Source organism: the organism of the source record quoted next, unplaced genomic scaffold (genome assembly GCF_019419815.1).
Source record: "Pyrus x bretschneideri cultivar Hongxiangsu unplaced genomic scaffold, Pyrus_bretschneideri_v1 Contig7, whole genome shotgun sequence".
In the NCBI taxonomy this organism is placed as follows: domain Eukaryota; kingdom Viridiplantae; phylum Streptophyta; class Magnoliopsida; order Rosales; family Rosaceae; genus Pyrus; species Pyrus x bretschneideri.
Window position 1 is genome coordinate 4159123 of NW_025999809.1, and position 20957 is coordinate 4180079.

The following is a 20957-nucleotide window of genomic DNA, read 5'->3' on the forward strand; positions in this document are numbered from 1 at the left end:
TTGGGACAATATAGTCCCTAACTAATGAATAAGCCGTGGGACCACCAGGAGCACTATTCTTCCCCACCACAACCAAAAGCATTACTCTTTCTAGTATTATTTTTAATTATACTAGCCTTCGTAGACGCGATCAGAACATATTTTTTAAATCACGATGTGTTACGTATAATTTATACGTTTTAAATATATTTATATGTGTAAATTGACAAAAGAAAAGTTAAATATTTGAAATAAATGAATAATTTTAGATCATGTTAGAAGAAGTCTCTTATAAACCAATTAAAATAGTTGAATTTATATAATAAAATTAGTTTCTATTGAATTACATTATTATCATCGTGCGAAACACCTTTTTTATAACTGGCATTACACGCTTCTTTAAAATGTTTTAAACGTATTTAAAAATAGAAAAATAATATTTAATAAACAACTGATTGAATCACATTATTGATAGCATATTGTTAGGAATTATTTAAAATTTTTTTGTTAAAATGACAAAAAAACCTTATCACATTTGATGCATTATTTTGAGTTGCTTTTGAAGTTTTTTTTTGTTCGAAGGGCATTTTTGTTTAATTTTTTTGGTGAAGCTTGTGACACCAAAAAATATTGTTCATTAGGCAGTTGGCTTTATATATAATTATTTTTATTATAATTATAATTATATAACGAACTGATAAAATCATTAGAATTAATTAATAATATTTCGATTTTTAATAAAAAATTTTGCTTGGTTTCTTCTTCCTTTGCTTCTTATGCGGAATCCTTCTCCCTCACAAGGCTTCACCAGCAATCCAATTTTTCTCTCTTTCACAAGTTTCCTCTCCTCTCAAACGAAAATTTTGTCTACGAAATTTCCTCTCTTAATTTTCCCAGGAAAACTGTTTGTGCATTGTTGATCTGTTTATCCTTCTCGCCTAATTGTTTCTCTGGTTGTCTCAATTTATTAGCATCAATTGTAAATTTGTAAGTTCATCCTTCAATTTTTCTTTTATTATTTTTTGCGAGTTTATGACTTTTTGGATTGTTTTTTTTTAGCTGTTTGCAAATTGAAATACACTTGAGGTTTTCGTTTCGGGCCTGTTTGGTTGCTAAGAAAATCAGGAAAAGCAGAAGAAAGAAAATTGAATTCTGGGTTTCTACTCTTTGATGGTTTTGTACCAATATATCTAACAAGGGTTGGATTAGTGAAGTTGATTGTTGGGTTTTAATCAAATAGGACCAAATTGAATGGTGATATTTTAAATTTTGTATATGGTGATATTGTAAAGTTTGAATCTTTTTAGTGTATTTGGATTTGTTTTCTAAATTTAGTTTGTTGTTTCATGTTTAGGATTTGAATTGATAGGAGGGGAGGGGATATGGATTTAGTAGATTTGTTATGTTCGAAAATTTCGTTGTTTGAACTTTGATCTTTGAACAAGGTATAGGACGGGGAAGGCATCAAAATTTTGACTTGATGTAGAGTTCATTGTAAGATTGAAATAACGAAAGGAATAGGCTTTGATCTTGCAATTCTAACGAACTTAAGATGTTTAAACTTGGGAAACCAAAATGTTGTATAGTTTTTTATTCCGTTCCGTTTTTCTTTCTGCGTGCTTTGTTTGTGTTGACCAAGAAGGCAAACAGTGATTTGTAGGCTCGTAGCTATTAAAAGACATGATCTTTGTTTGATGTAGAATGGTTGGGTTTGTTAAAGTGGAATTAAATTCTTACTTTGCCATCTACTGCAGCTCAATTGCCCCAGTTTTTTATATGAGGCTATAAGTTAGTAGGTGTAAAGAAAATGGATTAACGCTCTTCGGCTGAGTTTAATGCTTGGTCCCTGGAGTTCAAGTGGAGGGTTGCAAAATGTTTATAAACTTCTTCCCGATTGTGAAACGCTCCTACAATGACAAGTGGATGCTTAAGGAAGCCAAATGCTTGATGCTAGACTTAAGCCCTATACAATGCCTACAAACCAGTGACCAAAACTGTGTTGTCAGTGAAGGCACCTCTTTTTGGAGGTTGTTTAAATTCCACTGAACGATTGTTTGACTGTATACTGTTCACATTTGAAAATGGAAAGGTTAGTTGCTTTTTAGTGCATTGAATCGTCTAAAATCAAAAGGTTTTCATTTCTTTTATTCTTATAGTTTTTTGTTTATTTGAATTCTTTTTCCAGATATAAAATTTTGGAAGAGCTTGGTGATGGCACTTGTGGTTGTGTATATAAGGCTCGTGATTGGAGAACAAATGAGATTGTATGGTTCTTCTTACTAAAGAAATGATTACTTCTTTTAATATTTGTTTGATTTTTACCTGTGAATTTATTTGTTTTTGCATTTAACCCTTGTGAACTTTGATCATATGCTTTTGATTTTATCGATCTTGTGGTTTAAACAAGTATTGAGGGAGAAGACGCAATTAATATTTATTGTTGTCTCTATTATCTGAGTGAATTAGTTAGGAGAACAGTCCTTCCTAGTTTTATTTTACCTTTCTAACCTCAGGTTGCTGTCAAGAAGATGAAGAGGAAGTTCTTTTTCTGGGAGGAATACTGGAGGTTACGAGAGATTAAGGTATGTCCTGTGGTAACTTTAACTGTTCAATATTGTTGTGCCATATGCATAAATTTGAGCTTTTACCTTTTGCATATTGCTAAATGAAATAGATAATGTCATCTGATTGTTACCATTGATACAAGTCAAATTCTTTTTTCCCAGGTCCTTCGTAAATTGTATCATCCAAATATCATAAAGTTAAAGGAGGTTGTCCGGGAAAATAATGAGGTGTTCCTCATTTTTGAATACATGGTGAGAGACCTTCTGCCTTCTCATTAATCTGTGATTAATTTTGTTTATTTTATATCTTATATCTCACACAAAATGATATCATGCTCTTAATTTAAAGTTGATGAACCCCAGTTGGTCAAGTTAATCTCATCATGGAAGATGTTTTGATTTCAAAAGTTCATGTTTCCAGAACTATAATTTGTACCAAATAATGAAAGAACAAGGAAGACCCTTTTTGGAGGATGAGATTCGTAGCTTTATGTCTCAACTGCTGCATGGACTTAGTCACCTACATAAAAGTGGATATTTTCACCGAGATCTAAAGCCGGGTAAAACATATTGGCAATATTGTGTTCCCATGCATCTCTGTATATTTGTTTCTTAAGAAATTAATCGAACACAATTGTTTCCCCTGAAGAGAATTTGTTGGTGACAAACGACGTTCTTAAAATTGCCGATTTTGGTTTGGCTCGAGAAGTATCATCAATGCCTCCTTACACTGAATATGTTTCCACACGCTGGTGAGTTAGTCATCTTCAACCATCGTATTTTATTTTTCGCATTTCTGAGTGTATGGTTTTGGAGAGAAAAAAGAGAAGGGGGGGGGGGGGGGGGAGTTAATGTCGAGTTGTGTTATCTTATTGTGTGCTAATGTCTTTGCATGCACTCTAATCTTTTAAATTTTATGGTGCTTGTTTGGCGTCCTAGGTATCGAGCACCAGAAGTCTTGCTGCAGTCCAAATTATACACTCCTGCAGTTGGTAAGCATGGTCTTTCTTACCTATTCATTGAACTCCTGTTCAATATGATTGGCAATAGGATGAATTGAACAGCTCCTCGCCCAGAAGTTCTGTAATTTCTGTGTGAAAAAGTTTTAATTGAGGGTTATACTGGTGTTGTATATCTATGATTAGGCTGCATGAGAGCATGAGGTTGACTATTTCTTTGTGCTTCTTTGGTGATTAACAAATGAAAACATATGCAGACATGTGGGCAACTGGTGCAATCCTAGCTGAGCTTTTCACTTTATCCCCAATTTTCCCTGGTGAAAGGTGGTTATTTTATTCGATATTTGTTGTTTTTGGTCATGGTGAGAAAAATTTGCGTAAAAACGATTCATTAGAAGTTACCTCTAAGTAAGTCCATTTATTTCTACCTGTTGTGTGATGTACTTAAAAAATAAGTGCATTATAGATGTGTGCTAAGTTTTTCATTTTTAGTAACTCTAATATGTTGAAGAACTTCTTCTGTACATCTTACAAAACTAGTTTCTTCAATGGCCAGTGAGATAGACCAATTCTTCAAGATCTGCTGTGTGCTTGGTACTCCAGACTTGACTGTCTTTCCTGAAGGGACAAATGCCTCTCGATTATATAGCTTTATCAATTCTGAGAAGGTAAACTTTTGCATAGATCTGTTACTATCAATTCATATTGCTCGGCTTTCACTCGCCATATTATTTTTTTAATAGATCTTGCCTGCAAACCTCTCCGATATCATTCCAAATGCAAGCCCAGAAGCTGTTGATTTGATCTCGGTGAGAATTTTTTATACAGTTTTCACCCATCAGTAATTACTATAACTATCTGTTTAATGCTTTATTAACTTGCATTCTTGACTCTCTGCAGCAACTATGTTCATGGGATCCATCAAGGAGGCCAACTGCAGATGAATCATTACAACATCCTTTTTTCCAGGTAATATGTGTTCTCAAGTTTTCTTCTCTTCTACGCTGTTCTATGTTATAAACGTGATCAACTTCCTAATAGGTGGGCTGGATTCCTCATTCACTCCCTGATTCACTTGACCTGAAGCTGAGTAACATGGGTAAGGTTTCCCTTTCCCCTTTCTTTCTTGCGTACCTACCTCCCTTATTCATGTCCAATAATAATATTTTTCATTTTATTATCTTTTTCAATGGATCTTTTTTTTTTTCTCTGCCTTATTTCACAGGGGCAAAGCCAACACTTGAGTTGAAACTATCCGATTTTGGTGCTGAACCTGAGGACTGCTTTCTTGGCTTGACGTTAGCTGTGAAGCCCAGTGTTCCAGACTTCGGTAATTATCATTGTCCCTGTGGTCTCAGTATTTAAGGCATGGATTGGGATGGAAACGGGAAATTTAAAACAAATTATTGGCAAAAAAGTTTTTGGTTTTATTGCAATGTGTGCTTTGCATGCTAGCTTCTGTTTTAGCTTTTTCTCATCCAGTTGGGTTCAGGGTGGCCCAGAACGGTGCTTTGCATGCTAGCTTCTGTTTTGGCTTTTCTCATCCAGTTAGGTTCAGGGTACCCCAGAATAGTGGAACCTACTTTATTTCGTCCTCTGGACATTATCTTCTCGTAGCACATGATTCGCTTCATTTACATAGCACATTCTTTTGTCTCCCATGCTGCCATGCATCATTATTTAGATTTCATGATATGGAATTTCAAGTTTAAAATGATTTGTGTTTGACTGGAGATGATTCCATTCTTCTCCTCTTTATTTCATAATTAGAGTATTCTTTATGTATCTTTTTGGAGGGCTATACTCATCTTACTATGCAATTGTTCCCTGCAGATGTGGGCCATGATGCACCTCATCATATGAAAGAGGTGAGTGCACGGGCTTCTTTCACCAGTACTTTTGTGGCTTCTCATAGCATTAGAACTCAAATGCTAGATATTTTACCGTTGTTTTGAATTATGTTATTCATTTTGCAGGATGCATTATTTTGTTCTGGTTTGGAAGATCATTCTGGACGATCTGGTAATTATTTGGATCTTTCTCTAATATCATCATTTCAGATTAGAAGGCCTACCTTAATCAGGGAGAAAAATGTGGATTAAGACAAGAAAAAACTATTTACCTTCTCTTATTAGCTTCTCTTTTCTTGAAACTGATGTGCTGTTGCAACTTTTCCCCAGTTTTTTGGTCTCTTATGCCCCCGGATCAAGGTGGAATTTGTGCCCCAGTAGAGCCTTCCTTTTCTTTATCATTCAGGTCAGTTCACGTGCCTATATAGTAATATGTTTAATCTGCTCATCGTATAGACAGTGTATGTGGTGACGGTGGACAAAATTATGTTTCATTTCTGCTTTAATAATTATGGCTGTGGTGACCGTATCTCTCTTATGGGCTATGATTGTACTTCGACAGACCAAGAAGCTGTGCATGATATATAATAGTTGTCTTGTGGTTGGAATTTACGTGTGCGAGTTTTATTCACAGGAACATATTGACTAACATGATATCTGTAATTTCCCATCCCTTTATCGCAGTTCAATTCAACATCCAACAGTCAGAGTTCCACAATCGGCTGGTTACTCCATCCCATCCTTGCAGCCAAACAACTTAGATGGTCGATTTTTGACCGTGTCCCCTCCCTTCCCACAAAGCCATTGCCTCTAAGTGAGATGATACACTTCTATTGGAACGAATGACGTGGGCTGTAATTTATTACACATGATAATATAGTTTTATTGAGATCTGTCATAGTCTGTCATTGTACTATGAACATGTTGAGTGTATTCAGAATTTTCTTACTCTCATTCTTCAATATTGTAAAGCCAATCTTCAATATATTTTCCAAGCACTTGCATTCTCCTTCCCGTGTGCTTCTTAGTTGAATTTTTACTCGGATATGCGTTTTTCGGTTATGATCTATGCTGATTCTCGTCCCTGGATTATATGATGGTTGACGATTTAGCGTCTGAGATCAGATTATGTTGTCATTGTCTTCAGTGACAAACTCTTAGCGATCTCACTTGACACCTTAACTCGTGCATAATTGAAGCTCAAACAGTGTTGCTAATCAACTTTTTCCGACTGTTAACAGATGCAACCACACCATTTGATTGACTAAACAAAGTGACTTTCTTTCACCAACGCGTGTAAGAGCGGGCGGGTGACGCGAACTTAAGATCTCTTCCAAACATAAGAGTTTTCCTTTAATAGGTGTGGTTGTGGCATGGAAGGGGAAGGGGAATGTGGGGATGTTTAATTTAAGTGGACAGACGTTTAGATTGCGACAGGGAGTGGATAGGCAATGGAAAGGCTTGGCGTAAATACTGCGAATGGGCGGACACCACGCGTGCTTTTGTTCTCGACCCAAATGCATCGCATCAAGACATCCTCCGACGCTTGTATTATACACCATGCAATGGTGGAATCAGAATTTTACATTAGAAAGGACCTCAAATCAATATTAAAAAAAAATAGATAAGATTTACAAGAGAGCACAATACATGCTTGGAGTTGTGGGCTAATTTAATTTTACGAGATGCTAAATGCATTTTTTCATGTTGAGATTAACCTTCCAATATCAAGTCAATATAGGGAGTAGTTAATCAAAATTAAAGAAAATTAAGAGAAATTAACCTTCAATATCAACTCAATGAAAAATGCTAGAGAAAAATGTTTTAGACCATATTTTGGAGACCACATAATGTGACAGTTGATGATTAGATTTCTTCTTTAATGATTTAAAGAAGTAGTCCAACCATTAACCGTTATATCATCACGTGGTCTCAAAATATGTAGATAGTCTCTCTAGCATCAACCCAAGTTAATATAGAATAAATTGAGAATTTTCAGACAAAAAATGAGAAGAATGGATTGAGAATTTGGAGGACAAAATATATGAAACTTCATGTAACATCCCACATCGCCTAGGGGAGTGGATCCTGTAAGCCTTATATGTATATTCCCATCTCTACCTAACACGAGGCTTTTTGGGAGCTCACTGGTTTCGGGTTCCATTGGAACTCCAAAGTTAAGCGAGTTCGCTCGAGAGCAATCCTAAGATGGGTGACCCACTGGGAAGTTCTCGTGGGAGTTCCTAGAAACAAAACCGTGAAGGTATGGTAGGGGCTCAAAGCGGACAATATCGTGCTTACGGTAGAGTCAAGCCTGGGATGTGGTGGGGGCTCAGTCCGGGATGTGACAATTTGGTATCAGAGCCAATCTCTAGTCGAAAGTGTGCCGACAAGGACGTCAGACCCCTAAGGGGGGGTGAATTGTAACATCCCACATCGCCCAGGGGAGTGGATCCTGTAAACCTTATGGGGGCGTTTGTTGCGCCGGACTATCTCGGACTGGATTAGCTTCAAGGACTAAGCTGGACTGGCTTAGACTAGACTAAACTGGACTAACTTAGTTAAGCGTTTGGTGCAGTATTGGACTAAGAAGCTGGATAATAACAAATTATAATATTATATTATTTAATATATAAATTATTAATATTTTATTATGATCTTATCTTTTTCTTCATTTTTTCCTACCATTTCCTCGTTAAATTGGATGAAGTTAGCACCGCCAAAAAATTCATCACCATCTCTGGACCGAGATCTTAGCTTTGAATGCTCGAATCTGTCATGGATTTGAAGAAGCCCAAACAGGCCGAGACTTCCAGGCCATTTTCCAGCCACATTCGACCACATTTTGGCCTCGATTTAGGTAAAATTGTAATCTTATCACTCCTAGCTTCAATTTGGTATATTTTGTATGAAAGTTGGTTGTGAAATGGATCTGAAAGAGAGTCGGAAAGTTAATAATTGATCTAGGTGATCGGAGATGACGAGGAGTCTGTCAAGAGTGGTCATTGAGCATGACGAGGACGAGAAAGATGGATAGTCTTAGCTAGTCCCATGGTTATTGGGGGGTCTCGCTAAGACCTCTTAGTGAAGGGTTTTGTCCATGCTAATCCCCTTTAGTCTCATTAATGTTAGTCCCAGCATGGAACAAACACAGTATTGGACTAATAGCTAGTCCAGTCCAGTCCAGTCCAACTTAGTGAGGGCAAACAAACGCCCCCTATATGTATATTCTCATCTCTACCTAGCACGAGCCCTTTTGGGAGCTCACTGGCTTCGGATTCCATTGGAATTCCGAAGTAAAGCGAGTTCGCGCGAGAGCAATCCCAGGATGGGTGACCCATTGGAAAGTTCTCGTGGGAGTTCCCAGAAACAAAACCGTGAGTGTGTGGTAGGGGCCCAAAGCGGATAATATCGTGCTACGGTAGAGTCGAGCTCGGGATGTGGTAGGGGTCTAGGCTGGGATGTGACACACTTCAAGAAAGGGAGGAGGAGAAGCTCATGGCTTATTATTCTTCGGTTGGCAATATAAAAGAATTTTATTTCATAAAACTTAACTAGATTTTAGATTTTAAATCTACTAGTTATTGATTTGTTTATAAAATAAGATGTTAAATTTAGTTTTTGAATGAGTGTTGTTGGGAGTTTCAAAGAAAAAGAGACCTCTTGTTTAATTATTTGTGAATAAAATTTAAAAGTTTTGTGTAGACTAAAAGAAGTATAATACAAAATAAATAAATAAATTATAATACTAAATATTTAGAAAGCCTTAAAATGTGAGGGTAGGCCTTGGCCTATAGTGGCCTTATAGTGCTTCCGTCCCAGCACAATGCATAGTATTACGTTTTTATCAACTTGAATTCTTCGGTGCACATTTAGCCTTTTCAGTTTTAATAACTGAAGTAGAAACAATACCGAAAACCCAGCACGGAAATTGGACGATCCGACGCGGATCGGATCAGACGGGGCTGAGAAGTTGGGAAAGTTGCGGCTTGGGTTCCGAGTTCATGCCGATAATGATGACCAGGGAAATGTATTAGTGCACTTGAAAAGTTTTGCACATAAAAAAAAATCTCATCGAAACAATTTTAACACCTCAAATCTGAACTCTAAACTCGAGAGAAGTTGGAAAATGTTTTAGGATGATTATAATATGCATTGACGATGTATTTATTAAAATTATATACTATAAACTCAAACTAGAAAAATTAAGAAATTTTTCAAGGTGTATAATATAATGATCTGACATTAAATATTATCTTATATTAAGCATCTATGATGTATGTTCATTTATTTTATTTTTTGTTATATTGAAGAAATTAAATCATGTATCTTTTTAATTTCCAATATATATTTGGAACATTGGAAAAGGAAGGTTTTGTCAATACACAAGATAATATAAATAGGATACACACAACAACAGGCAGCCACTTTCAAATAGAGGTGCCCATTATCTGGTAAATTCTGTTTTTAAAAACTAAATGGAAGCCCAAACAACCTAAACCAATTGAACCAAACAGTTAACCATTGGTTTGAATTTTTTTTTGTTTTCTTCTTTTAAAGTTAAAATCAACTAAATATTTGGTCATGAGTTTGAGATAAAATCAATACAATTTATACTAAGGCGACGATTTATTAACCTGACATAAAACGACATAAAAAATTAACAGATTTTAAGTTAATTAGTTAACAAATTGGTTGTTATCCGGTTATCTGTTAGTCAAATCGAAATTGGAAGGAAATTTGAAGCAAGCCAAATTGTTCCCGAGTTTTTATCAGAGGAGGGGCCAACCAACAATTGTAAGTAGACATCAAGGGAGCCATAATTAACGTTTTGAGAGTGTCCGAACAAACTAGTGCAAGCTACAAAACCATCATCTTCTAGTGTTAAAAAGTTAAAGAGAACGGTAGAGCATCTACAAAACCACCACATCTCGGTTCCAATTATCTGAGTGAGATACTTTCCATCCCCGAGATAAAAGACGAGTCTGATTTTGATGATCAGGAATGGTTGTTCAGTAGGAATGGCTGAGAGTCAAAGGAAGCCCAAAGTGGGTGCACCCGAGGTTGAAAGCATTCCCGAAGTGTGGGCAGAAGCTATGCAAATCGACTCTGCTGATGTTTTCGCTCTTAAGGGAAGGAGGAGGAAGCGGAGCTTGTTACTGCATCATTTTTCTACATCTGCAGTAGACTTATTCAGGTATGTGAATTGTATGATGGTGCAACTCTTCTTCTTTGATTTCTTTAACTGAAAAGATTTATATAGAATCGTGTCATAACGTACGCTATTCACGTGTTTCTGCATATTATTCAGGGCTTTGTTATGTTAGCAAGGGAAGGGGTCTTTTGGTCTGCTCGTTGTACCTCATAAGAAGATATATGTTATGGTGACAGATGGCTCCTGACCATCCAGTGGGCAGACCATCTCCCTTTGGCACGGTGCAAGTCTCCTCAAACCTTATGGTGAGATCGTTAATTGACTCGAAGAATGGGGAGTGGAACATCTACTTTTTGAAACCTTTCTTGGTTGTGGAGGAGTTGGATGCTATCCTGGAGACTCAAATTGGAGATCCAACTCTTAGGGATAGATTGGTGTGGCTATTTGAGAAGAATGGGATGTTTACTGTTAAATCTGGATACCGTTGGGCTCACAATTGTGTTCAATCACTAACAAGCCCCACTTTTCATTGGTTGGATTTCGTTCCTGGAGTTGTGTGGAAGTGTGTTTGGCACTTGAATGTTCCTCCAAAAATTTGGTGTTTTCTGTGGAAGTCCCTGCATATGGCACTTGCTACCATGGCAAGCTTACACCATCGGAACTCTTCCGCTTCTGCTAGGTGTCCTATATGCCAGGTTTGAGACGAATTCATTGAACGCTTATTTCTTGAATGCTCATGGGTGCAATTGATTTGGTTTAGGGGAAGTCTGAATATTAGATTGAATCGGTTTGTGATTACTTCCTGGGCAAGATGGCTGATGCATATGTATGAATCAGTCAATGGCTCGAAGGAGTTGCGGAACCACATGATGTTTTATATTGCCATTACATACTGGCATATATGGAAGGCAAGATGCAACTTCCTGTTCAATCAACAACCTATCTACCCATCACAGGTGATTGCAGCCATCACTCACTCGACCTCAACTTTCAGGGACGCCTTGGCAATTGAACCACACTCTTTTGTGACCAATCTTCGGGATGATATCATTGGCGTTGGTTGGTCTCCTCCGATTGCGGGTTTTGTGAAGATTAACGTTGATGCCAGTTGGTGTGCAACGGATGGGATGGGATATACGGGAGCTGTGGCTAGAAATGAGGAGGGCAGTTTTTTGGCGGCATGCAGTTACAAGGAGAAAGCCACTAGTGTAGCTATGATGGAGGCGAAAGCCATTTGGCATGGTTGTATGCTGGGTATGGCCAGAAGATGGAATATGATAATGGTGTAATCTGACTCGTTGGAGTTTATTTCTTGTTTAAAGGACATAACAAGGAAAGGCAGTTGGGAAGCATTCCCGGTTATTGTGAGATATAGTACTCTGGGGAGTGGTTTCCAAGATTGCAGCTGGTCTTGGGCTCCAAGATCGGCCAATGTGGCAGCAGACCTTTTGGCTTGCGGTATTATGGGGAAACATATGATTTTATATGGGTCAATAGACCTCCATCTTCCCTTGTTCATGTTTTGTGTAATGATGGTCTCCCATGTCCTCATTAATTGTGTTGGTAGTGTGAGGAGGGACGCTTTAGCATTCAGTGCGGTGTCTTAATTTCTGTTACCTCCTTGCACTACCCATTCCTAGTACTGTCTGTTTGCCTCTTTGTAGGCCTTCCTGTTTCTCTTCAGCATCTTTGCCTGGGTGTTATTTATTTTGTCTTCCAAAAAAAAAAAAAAAGAAGATATACGTTTGAGGGATGTGTTGACTCGAGTTGAATGTCTTGAGATGATGAAATTAGGCCATCTCCAACCACTCCGGTCAGAGGGCTATAGGGTCGAAAATAACCTGAAATGACATGAAAACTGTCTCCAACTGAGGGCTAGGTCAAAGGGTTTGTGGGCCACATCGGGCCAAAACCAGCCAATCAGGCCAATAGGTTGGCCATCTCCAGCCCAATTTTTTTTTTTTTTTTTTTTTTTTTTGATTTGCCCAGCCCAATTATTTATTTATTTATTTTTATTTATAATTTTTTTCCTATATCATTTCTCACATGTTTTTCACCATTCCATACAATTTTACCTCATTTTATTTCAATTCTTTACATTTCATACTATAGCCTTTTGGCCCTTGGTTAGAGATGATTTTTTGTCATAGGGCTATGTTTTGCCTATGACACTCTGGTCCCTCGGTTGGAGATGGTAAGAAATATGGTCATGCACTGTTCGTTAAAATATTAATTTCTTGGAAGACCAAAGGGTTAAAACGAGCCCTCTGACCCTCCTTCAGTTGGAGATGGCCTTAGGTTTAGATTTTTTGCTAGGTTAGAGAGACTTGGATTTTAAACATATAGTACACAGAAAGTGGAAACACATTGCCCTCATGCCAAATTTTTTACTACATTTTACTATGATATAATGGAAAGTAGGGATGATGATATTCCTTGAATTCTACATTATTAGGGCTCGTTTGGAACTACTTTTAAATGACTGAAAGTGTGTTTAAAGAAAATATTTTTGAGTTTCAAAAGCACTTTAAGTACATTTTCATGATTCACTATATTTGTTGAGGATTGGTTCTATAACATTTTACCAAAAAGAGTTTCACTCATTTTAATGGCATTTCCAAACGAGTTCTTAGACACGTTTTGTCACATCTCAGCCCAGGGCGGATCACTTCCCGGGCCCGCTTCACCATGGTAGCACAATATTATCCACTTTGGGCTTACCATTGCCTCACGATTTTGTTTTTGGGAACTCACGAGCAACTTTCTAGTGGGTCACCCATCATGGGATTGCTTTAGCCCCCTTCTCGCTTAACTTTGGAGTTCTTACGGAATTCGAAGCCAGTGAGATCCCAAAATGCCTCGTGCTAGGTAGGGATGAGAATATACATATCACTCCCTTGGACGATGTGGGATATCACACGTTTGCTTACTTGCCACTTTGTCTCCTTTGAACTGAAGTTCGAATGTCATCTGAAAATTAATAAGAAAGATTATTTTGTTTTATAATAAGGAGGAATGCGACTTAATCAACAGTAGACGTGAATTAGATCAAATAGTAGTAACACCGCTCAAATTAGAATTTGTTATCTTATGAAATTGAAATTACAAAGAAGGAAAAAAATCTTAATCAAAATAAATCATAAAAAGATTTTACATATTATTAATTCGTTAATGCGAGGGAAATGCTATAATGTGTAGCGACTAGCGAGAGCCTTGGCCGCGGGGATTAAATACATGATCAAAAAAAAAAAAAAGGATTAAATTAAAAAGAAAATATAAATTAATGGGTGATGCCCGACAGGTGGCAACAGTTTGCGCATCTTCTCCTTTTCGCGTGGCTGGTGCGTCGTCTTCGTCAACCTGGTTCCTTAACTACTAATCAATCCTTCCTAAAAGATATTCTGCGAATTTAGTTATTCTCTCTCTCTCTTTATCTCTGTCTGTCTGAAGACTGCAACTCCCAGTGAGCTGTGCTGACATGGGTGGCGATGGCAGAGGTAAATTATCAGCTGATCCATAAGCTAGCCTTCTGACATGTGATTTGGGTAAATGAAGTTAATAACCGACTATTTATGTAATGGTAAAATTACAGATACAGGGCAAGAAGAAGACTTCTTACTCGACCAAGACTCCTCCCAACTTTCATCACAAATTCTAAGGTACCTCATGTATTCCCATAGTCCCATTCGTTTTCTCGGTTTCTTGCTTCCTGTTTGGTTCCCGAGAAACTATCATGAAAAACGCATGATCAAATTTGGTTTTGAACTATAGGACGTCATCCTCGGAACCCATGTTTCAATTTTTTGTTCGTATTACACGTATTTAATACAATTACTATCGAATTATATCTGACCGTCGTGATTGTATTAAATACATGTACTGTTTGTCAAAGTTTAACTTTAAAAGTGGTTTATGGTTTTCAATGGAGCAGTGATGGTCTTAGTGTCAAGGATGCTGTGCTGGATCAACAAAATGCGCCGGTTTTTCGAAATTTTGGCGGATTGGGAAGTCAAAATTCTTCTGCTTCTGTGGATTTTGAAGCTGATCAGAGGAGGGAAAGTGTTTATAGGAAAATTTTGCAGGGTTATGATGACTTGCGGATTCGAAGCAAAGATTTGGAAGAAGCCAAAAGCAAAATCTTGAGGTATAATATTTGTTTAGTACAAGATCTTTCGATTTAAGAATTATGTGGGATAGAAAATTTTACACATTTAACATATCGGAACTATTCCCAAGCTATATTCAAGTTATTTGAAATGCCGTGGGGAGAAAAGGTTTTTGTCATTTGTGGTCAGTGTAGTGGAATAATAACTCGTTGAGATCAATTCGAATTCTCAGAAAATTAAGGCATTTCTTTGATATCATTTCAGGAATATCTTGTGTGTTGAGGGTTTTGTATTGTATACATTCGCTAGATTGGTTATTTATGTTTGCTTGAAGTGATTTGGCTTCATGAATTTTACAGCTACCGCCCAGGTGCGTGGATTGATAGAGTAGGTTCTGTGAAGCCGAGGAATTATGATGTGCCAAAGACGACAACGCTTTTATTGGTTGGTCCAAAAGGATCTGGAAAGAGCAGTCTTGTAAATAGAATATCGAAAGTGTTTGAAGATGACGAGTTTGCCTCTGAAAGAGCCCAAGTATCATGTATGGCTTCAGTTTTGAATCATGAAAGATGCTTATTTGTGAATGAACTTGGTTATTTATGTTCCACAGCTTCACCTGCATTGTTTCATTTGTGCCAGATAATTCATCTGTTGGAGAAGGAACTGTTTTCCTCCACGGATATATGATACCAAGATGTTCGAGTTCTTTTTGCCTTTATGATACCCGAAGTTTGTCCGATAATTCACTCGAAAACATAATAATACTGAAGCACTGGATGGAAAATGGTGTTCGTAATGGGGAGCTTGTTATGAGGTCTGAATTTCCAAGTCTGTACAGCCCTCTCATTTTGGCTTTATGAATTTGTTTACTTTCATTCACTTCAATTGATCTCAATTGACTCTCAGGGATTCAGACAGTCAAAGTTTGAGGAATACGATGATGTACAAAGCTCGTGATGATGGTTATCTGTCCAGTGAGATCAGGAGCGTTAATTTTGTCATATTTGTTGTTAATGGCCTCTCAGTTCTGAAATCAATGGAAGGCGATGAAGATGCAGAGACACGATATACCGAAATGATCGCCTCAGCTTTCAACTCTGGATACTTGGCATTTAAAGGTATTTGGATGTTGAGTTTTTATGACTCAATCTTCATTTCAATATTTTGAAGGAAGGGAAGTGCTGGAAACTTGAATTTAAGGTGTTTAGTCACTACGTCTCCATTTTTTCTTCCAGATGATAAACCCCTTCTTGTCGTCACACATGGTGATTTACTTTCACTTGATGAACGTGCTCGTGTTCGTGTCCATTTGGGAGAACTGCTTGGTATTCCTCCCACAACTCAAATTTTTGACATCCCAGGTGACCCTTGAAGTTATCCCCTTCTCCGTTATGGTTTGCATATTAATTAATTTTTACAAAATTAAATGTTTCTCTTTGTGCTAGTAGAAAGCAGTGATCCGGTAACTGAGTTGACAATAGTTGACATGATACGCTATTCGCTTGAGCATGCCGAGAAAAATCTTCCTCGTAGAAGAAAGGTCTGTACTTTTTACGAACACTGATGTAATTTGTCATCTGTTTGTTATGATTTTCCCCGTATCTTTCCAGTACCTTGTTCGTTTGCTTATTGTGGTTATTACATGCAGGTTGATACTTTGTCACTGTTACCGTGTATGCTCCTGCTAATATTCCTCAGCATCGCCACAAATATATGGTCTATGAATCATCTTCCAGATATTCAGCACGGCCCTTCGCCTCAAGCGCATATTCAGTACGGCTACTGCCCTTTGCCGCAAGCGCATACTCAGCACGGCTACTGCCCTTCGCCTGAAGCACATATTCAGCATTGCCATGGCTCTTCACCCCAAGCACATATTCACGATAACCTTTCACCCCCTTCACCGTCTTCATCCACCTTGCTCCAAGAACATATTCAGCATGATCCTTCGCCCCAAGCACATATTCAGCATTGCCATGGCGCTTCACCCCAAGCACATATTCACGATAATCCTTCACTCCCTTCACTATCTTCATCCACTTTGCCTCAAGAGTATATTCAGCATGATCCTTCACCTCAAGCACATATTCAGCATTGCCATGGCCCTTCACCCCAAGCACATATTCATGATAACCCTTCACCCCTTTCACCCCCTTCACCGCTTTCATCCGCTTTGCTCCAAGAGCATATTCAGCATGATCCTTCGCCCCAAGCACATATCCAGCATAGCCATGGTCCTTCACCCCAAGCACATATTCACGACAACCCTTCACCGATTTCATCCCCTTCACCGCCTTCATCCCCTTCGCTCCAAGAGCATGTTCAGCATGATCCTTCAGCGGAAGAGCATATTTACAATGGCCCTTTGCCGAGAGTAGAACTTCTCAAGATTAAAAAGAAACTTCATCAGACCAGAACGAAACTTCATCAGAAGATCAGGATCGAATGGAGTAAAATCCGACACTTGTGGTTAGATGACTAAGTTATTTTGTTTCAATGTCTTATAACTCGCTCCTATATAGTATAATCACATTGTTCCAGGTCGGAAAGATGTATACATGCACCTGTTAAGTGCTGATGTTTATATGGTTTTGTAATTTGTATATGCACGTTCAATCTTTTTCGCTTCAAGCGAAGGCCTTCGTTGGTAATGTTGTTCATTCTCTGCATTTGATCCGTGCAAACTCTGTTTCGAGTTTTGAATACGGCAGTGAACAAAGGGGCACAAAACGGACACTAAAACGTGTTTTATTAACTGCTAAATTGGATGAAGATTACTCAAAGTTCTATTTACGCGTATTTTCCGAAGATCTTCAAATACTTGAAAATACATTCGCTCGAGTAGTAGTATGGTTTTCCTGTTGCTTGGTGAATACATAGAATCAATCTGAAAAAACTGTCGAACGCATTATTTGTTTTCAGTATTTCTTCCTTCGTATTCCAGAAAAGGAACAAAGAAAAAGCACTGAGAAAATAAAGTCGTTGAAACAAAGACATGCTTGGAAACTTGCAAGGGCTTATGCTACAGATAGTTGAAGATAAAAGACCAAAACTTTGGAGTCATCTATTGAATTCCGACAACACGAAAAATGGGCAAGACTGCCGAGATTACTTGATCTTTCGACTTATCACGGTCAAGCTGGGGTACAATGGCTAAACCGAATGCCTTGCAAAGAAATTGCTCGAGAAAAATGGATATCTTAATAAAATATGTTGATGAACTAGGATCATCGTCCTGAAACGGCAGTGTTTGGAATGCCCTGCATAAACTTGGCTCTTGCAGCAGGGTCAGTTGAAAATCGACCCAGTACAGCAATTGTTGCCGTACTACTTCCGAACTTCTCGATCCCTCTAGAGATCATACAGGTGTGGCTAGCCTCCACAACCACAATCACATCTCCACCTAACAGTGGTGATACTGTCTCTGCTATCTGTCGCGTGAGTCTTTCTTGTACTTGGAGCTTGAAACCGTAAAAACACACAATCGATTGTAAAAGAGATTTTCCGATGGGTTTGGATGCTTCTGTGCACATATATCCTATATGCACAACACCATAGAAAGGAAGTAGATGATGCTCACACTGAGACCAGAATGACAAGTTCAGCTCAGAATGGATATGCTTTTCCTTCAAGCTATCTCCATTACCAGAAACGAAGCCATTCAGCTTCAGATCAAAGTTACTATTTTGGAAGCTCATCAACCACTTCACAAAACGAGCAGGTGTTCCCAGAAGCTCCTTCCTTAATGGATCTTCACCCAACGATCTAAGGATTGAAGCTACTGCAGTGACCATTCCCGGATTGATAGATTCCATCTCAGAGGTAGCAATTGCACCTGCAGAAGATCGAGATGGACACCAATGGTGATCGCTTGTGTCTCTCATGCGAGTTTTCTCCACATTTATGCCTCTGAATCTCAGCAGGCTCAAAAAGTCAGCCCAAAGATTGGCATTTTCATTTTCAAAGACTCCTGAACCTGAGCTGACCAGTAATTCTACCCATCCTTGGTGGTTCGAGTCAAGGAAAACAGATTCCAGATTTGGGAAATGGACGTGAAAACATTGGAGTACGACTGCAACACCTGCTGGTTTGATTCCATGCTGTAAAGCTGAACACACTTCATCTGCTAGACGCTGGGGATCTTGGAGACGTTTTGCAAACACATCAGCTACTCGAGACAGCTTGCTTAAGCCTACAACCCGTTGACCAGAAGGGACATAACCCACATGGCATCTAACCTGGAATGGTAGCATACAAGATTCACAGTATGAGAAGAGGTCAAGATCTCGAACGACTACAAGTCCACCAGTTCCCCCAGCATGACCAACTGTGTTGTCCAGGCCAGCTTCAGGAAATAAAGCACCTTGCACAATGTCCTTAACCTTTTGTCTGTAACCTGGAAAATAATTAAAGTTTCCAAATCAGTGCTTGGGATAGCTTCACTTTTAGGTGAATATTTTAAAAGAAATCAGCACCACCAATATCATCCATGTCATATTAAAAGTAGGTGAACGAATCATGCTGCATAAAGAATCAATTCCGCAACAGAAATTGGGAAAAACTTCTTAACTTAGAGATAATGCGCGCGCACGCGCGCACACATACACATATGCCAACGAAGAACCTAGCCTCGTAAAATAGTTGGGGCACAATTTCTCGCCCCTAGCAACCTAGAGACAGAAGCCATTCTAGATGATTTTGGTAGCCATAATGAATAAACTTAGACTTACGCGTTTACAGAAAAAGGGGCGATTAAAAGGGGATTCACACACGGTGAGCATTCCAAAAGAAAAGTAAGTTTTTGAAGTTCCAAAAGAAAATGAAAATCGTGCACTGGAAATTATGCATACAGTTGCAATCCTGAAATCTGAGGTCAGAGTTTTCGAGGTCGATAAGTTGCAGAGGACCGCTGTGAGCAGGAAGCGTTTTGTATCATTGCTAACAATTTCCATAGGGAGTCCATGATACTTGGAACACAACTGGGGAAATTCCGAATTATTAAACAATGACTATTCAATTGTTGACAACCAAAACCAACTACCCAAAAGCCTCAACAATTCAAAGGTACTACAAAAATTAAAGAAAATGCTGCCAAATGGCCCACATAACACAACAAAATCAGCAAACGCAAGATGGGGAAAAAACTTCCCTCTCCGCAAATTAGAATAGTTTAAAGTATCGTCTTGTCAAACAAAAGCAAAACGGAGTTAAGAAAGTAATTACCCCTTGTTCCTTCCCGGAGGGCTTTCGCAACGCGAAAAGGCGTCTTCTTCAAACCTTCTCTGTTAACATCCTCCCCCAGGCCCTGCATGAGAACTTTAACAGCATCCTCAATAGCTATGGTTTCGGGTTCTTCCTCGAAACTCAGCTCTATGCAACCCAGCTTCACTCCGTTCTCAAGCTCCGAGCAGAAATGCCCTTCATCCAAAGCGCCCATGGACAGACCTCCAATTCCAAAAACAGCACCGACCCGGATCCCGAATGAGGCCTCCAAATCCCCGCAACACACAGCGAAATCAATCGAAATCAAAGGTGCCCAGATGAAGAAAAAAAAAAAAAAAACCTAACCTTTTAAAAAAGCAGTGACGAATCAATAAAATACTCAAAACCAGAGCTACCCAGATGTACCAAAGAGAAAAACCAATAATCCGGAGGTACCCAGATGAAAGAATTAACAAAAATTCAAACTATTGAGTTCAGAAACAAAGACAGAGAAGCAGAAAAAACATAGAGGAGTGGAGGTATAAGGGGAGGAGGCTAAAGGCTTCAGGGGATGGGAGAAGGATACGTAGGGCTGGGTTTGATGTTGGAATGTGTGGATCTTCGTCTCTGAGGGATTTGGAAATCTCTCATCAGACTGTGGGACCCGACCCAATTGCCTAATTTGCCTAATGAGGGAGAGGAGATAGAGGGGCTGCGATTGGGGTTTGGGGGCTCTCTGGAGGACCTGGGTCGGTTCGTTGTGTCTGCTGACTCTGCTCTGTTCTCTTCTGTCAATGCATGCATTTATCTATATATACATTATATATATAGGCCATACAGAGAGTGGCGTGTGATTACAACATTTGACGCTCATACAAATCAGAACCCCAAAAGCAAAAGAAATGAGCTATGCTACCATGAAGAGTAATATGAATCCGGATCTCCGTTGGATCATCTTTGTGAAGATTTCAAATATTCGTGAATTGTGTTTGTACATCATATGTTATGCGGGATAAATTATTTTAAATATTTTTATTTAAAATTAAACACAAACAGTACCTGACAAAAACTGACCGCACGATATACAATAAACGGACACGATTTACAAATCCTCACCAAAAGGATCTAGAGAAGATCCTATT

The 20957-nt window shown here is 38.5% G+C and overlaps 3 protein-coding genes across 4 annotated transcripts; 2 read left to right on the top strand and 1 right to left on the bottom strand.

Moving 5' to 3' along the window:
- The first annotated feature begins 696 nt into the window (after positions 1–696).
- Positions 697–6361, top strand: LOC103961400 (serine/threonine-protein kinase MHK). The gene is made up of 18 exons (XM_009373940.3): positions 697–966; positions 1734–2068; positions 2165–2243; positions 2493–2561; positions 2706–2795; positions 2965–3103; positions 3193–3295; positions 3483–3535; positions 3760–3826; positions 4059–4170; positions 4246–4311; positions 4403–4471; positions 4544–4601; positions 4728–4832; positions 5336–5370; positions 5479–5524; positions 5683–5758; positions 6037–6361. The coding sequence occupies exons 2-18, from the start codon at positions 2061–2063 to the stop codon at positions 6164–6166; spliced, it is 1305 nt and encodes a 434-aa protein (XP_009372215.1). The 5' UTR covers positions 697–966; positions 1734–2060; the 3' UTR covers positions 6167–6361.
- A 7458-nt stretch (positions 6362–13819) lies between these two features.
- On the top strand, positions 13820–17282 carry LOC103961399. Of its 2 annotated transcripts, none has more exons than XM_009373938.3 (9): positions 13820–14004; positions 14100–14166; positions 14439–14651; positions 14973–15154; positions 15253–15427; positions 15520–15731; positions 15849–15974; positions 16059–16153; positions 16262–17282. In XM_009373938.3, the coding sequence occupies exons 1-9, from the start codon at positions 13986–13988 to the stop codon at positions 17093–17095; spliced, it is 1923 nt and encodes a 640-aa protein (XP_009372213.2). In that variant the 5' UTR covers positions 13820–13985; the 3' UTR covers positions 17096–17282. The 2 variants fall into 2 exon arrangements, with proteins under 2 accessions (XP_009372213.2, XP_009372214.2); XM_009373939.3 differs by having other exon boundaries at positions 16062–16153.
- Positions 17283–17501: 219 nt separating this feature from the next.
- On the bottom strand, positions 17502–20621 carry LOC103961398 (GTP cyclohydrolase 1). Its single transcript, XM_009373935.3, has 2 exons — positions 19837–20621; positions 17502–19009 (listed from the first exon to the last, which is right to left on the bottom strand). The coding sequence occupies exons 1-2, from the start codon at positions 20048–20050 to the stop codon at positions 17841–17843; spliced, it is 1383 nt and encodes a 460-aa protein (XP_009372210.2). The 5' UTR covers positions 20051–20621; the 3' UTR covers positions 17502–17840.
- Positions 20622–20957: the final 336 nt, after the last annotated feature.

Bases quoted from the DNA above. Each gene is read 5' to 3' on its own strand.
- LOC103961400 (XM_009373940.3), top strand. The intron at 3,536-3,759 runs GTAAGCATGGTC...AAACATATGCAG, and splicing joins ATTATACACTCCTGCAGTTG to ACATGTGGGCAACTGGTGCA. The intron at 4,312-4,402 runs GTGAGAATTTTT...GACTCTCTGCAG, and splicing joins AAGCTGTTGATTTGATCTCG to CAACTATGTTCATGGGATCC.
- LOC103961399 (XM_009373938.3), top strand. The intron at 14,167-14,438 runs GTACCTCATGTA...TCAATGGAGCAG, and splicing joins CTTTCATCACAAATTCTAAG to TGATGGTCTTAGTGTCAAGG. The intron at 14,652-14,972 runs GTATAATATTTG...TGAATTTTACAG, and splicing joins GCCAAAAGCAAAATCTTGAG to CTACCGCCCAGGTGCGTGGA.
- LOC103961398 (XM_009373935.3), bottom strand. From the start codon at position 20,050: ATGGGCGCTTTGGATGAAGGGCATTTCTGCTCGGAGCTTGAGAACGGA. The intron at 19,010-19,836 runs GTAATTACTTTC...ATTATTTTCCAG, and splicing joins CCTCCGGGAAGGAACAAGGG to GTTACAGACAAAAGGTTAAG.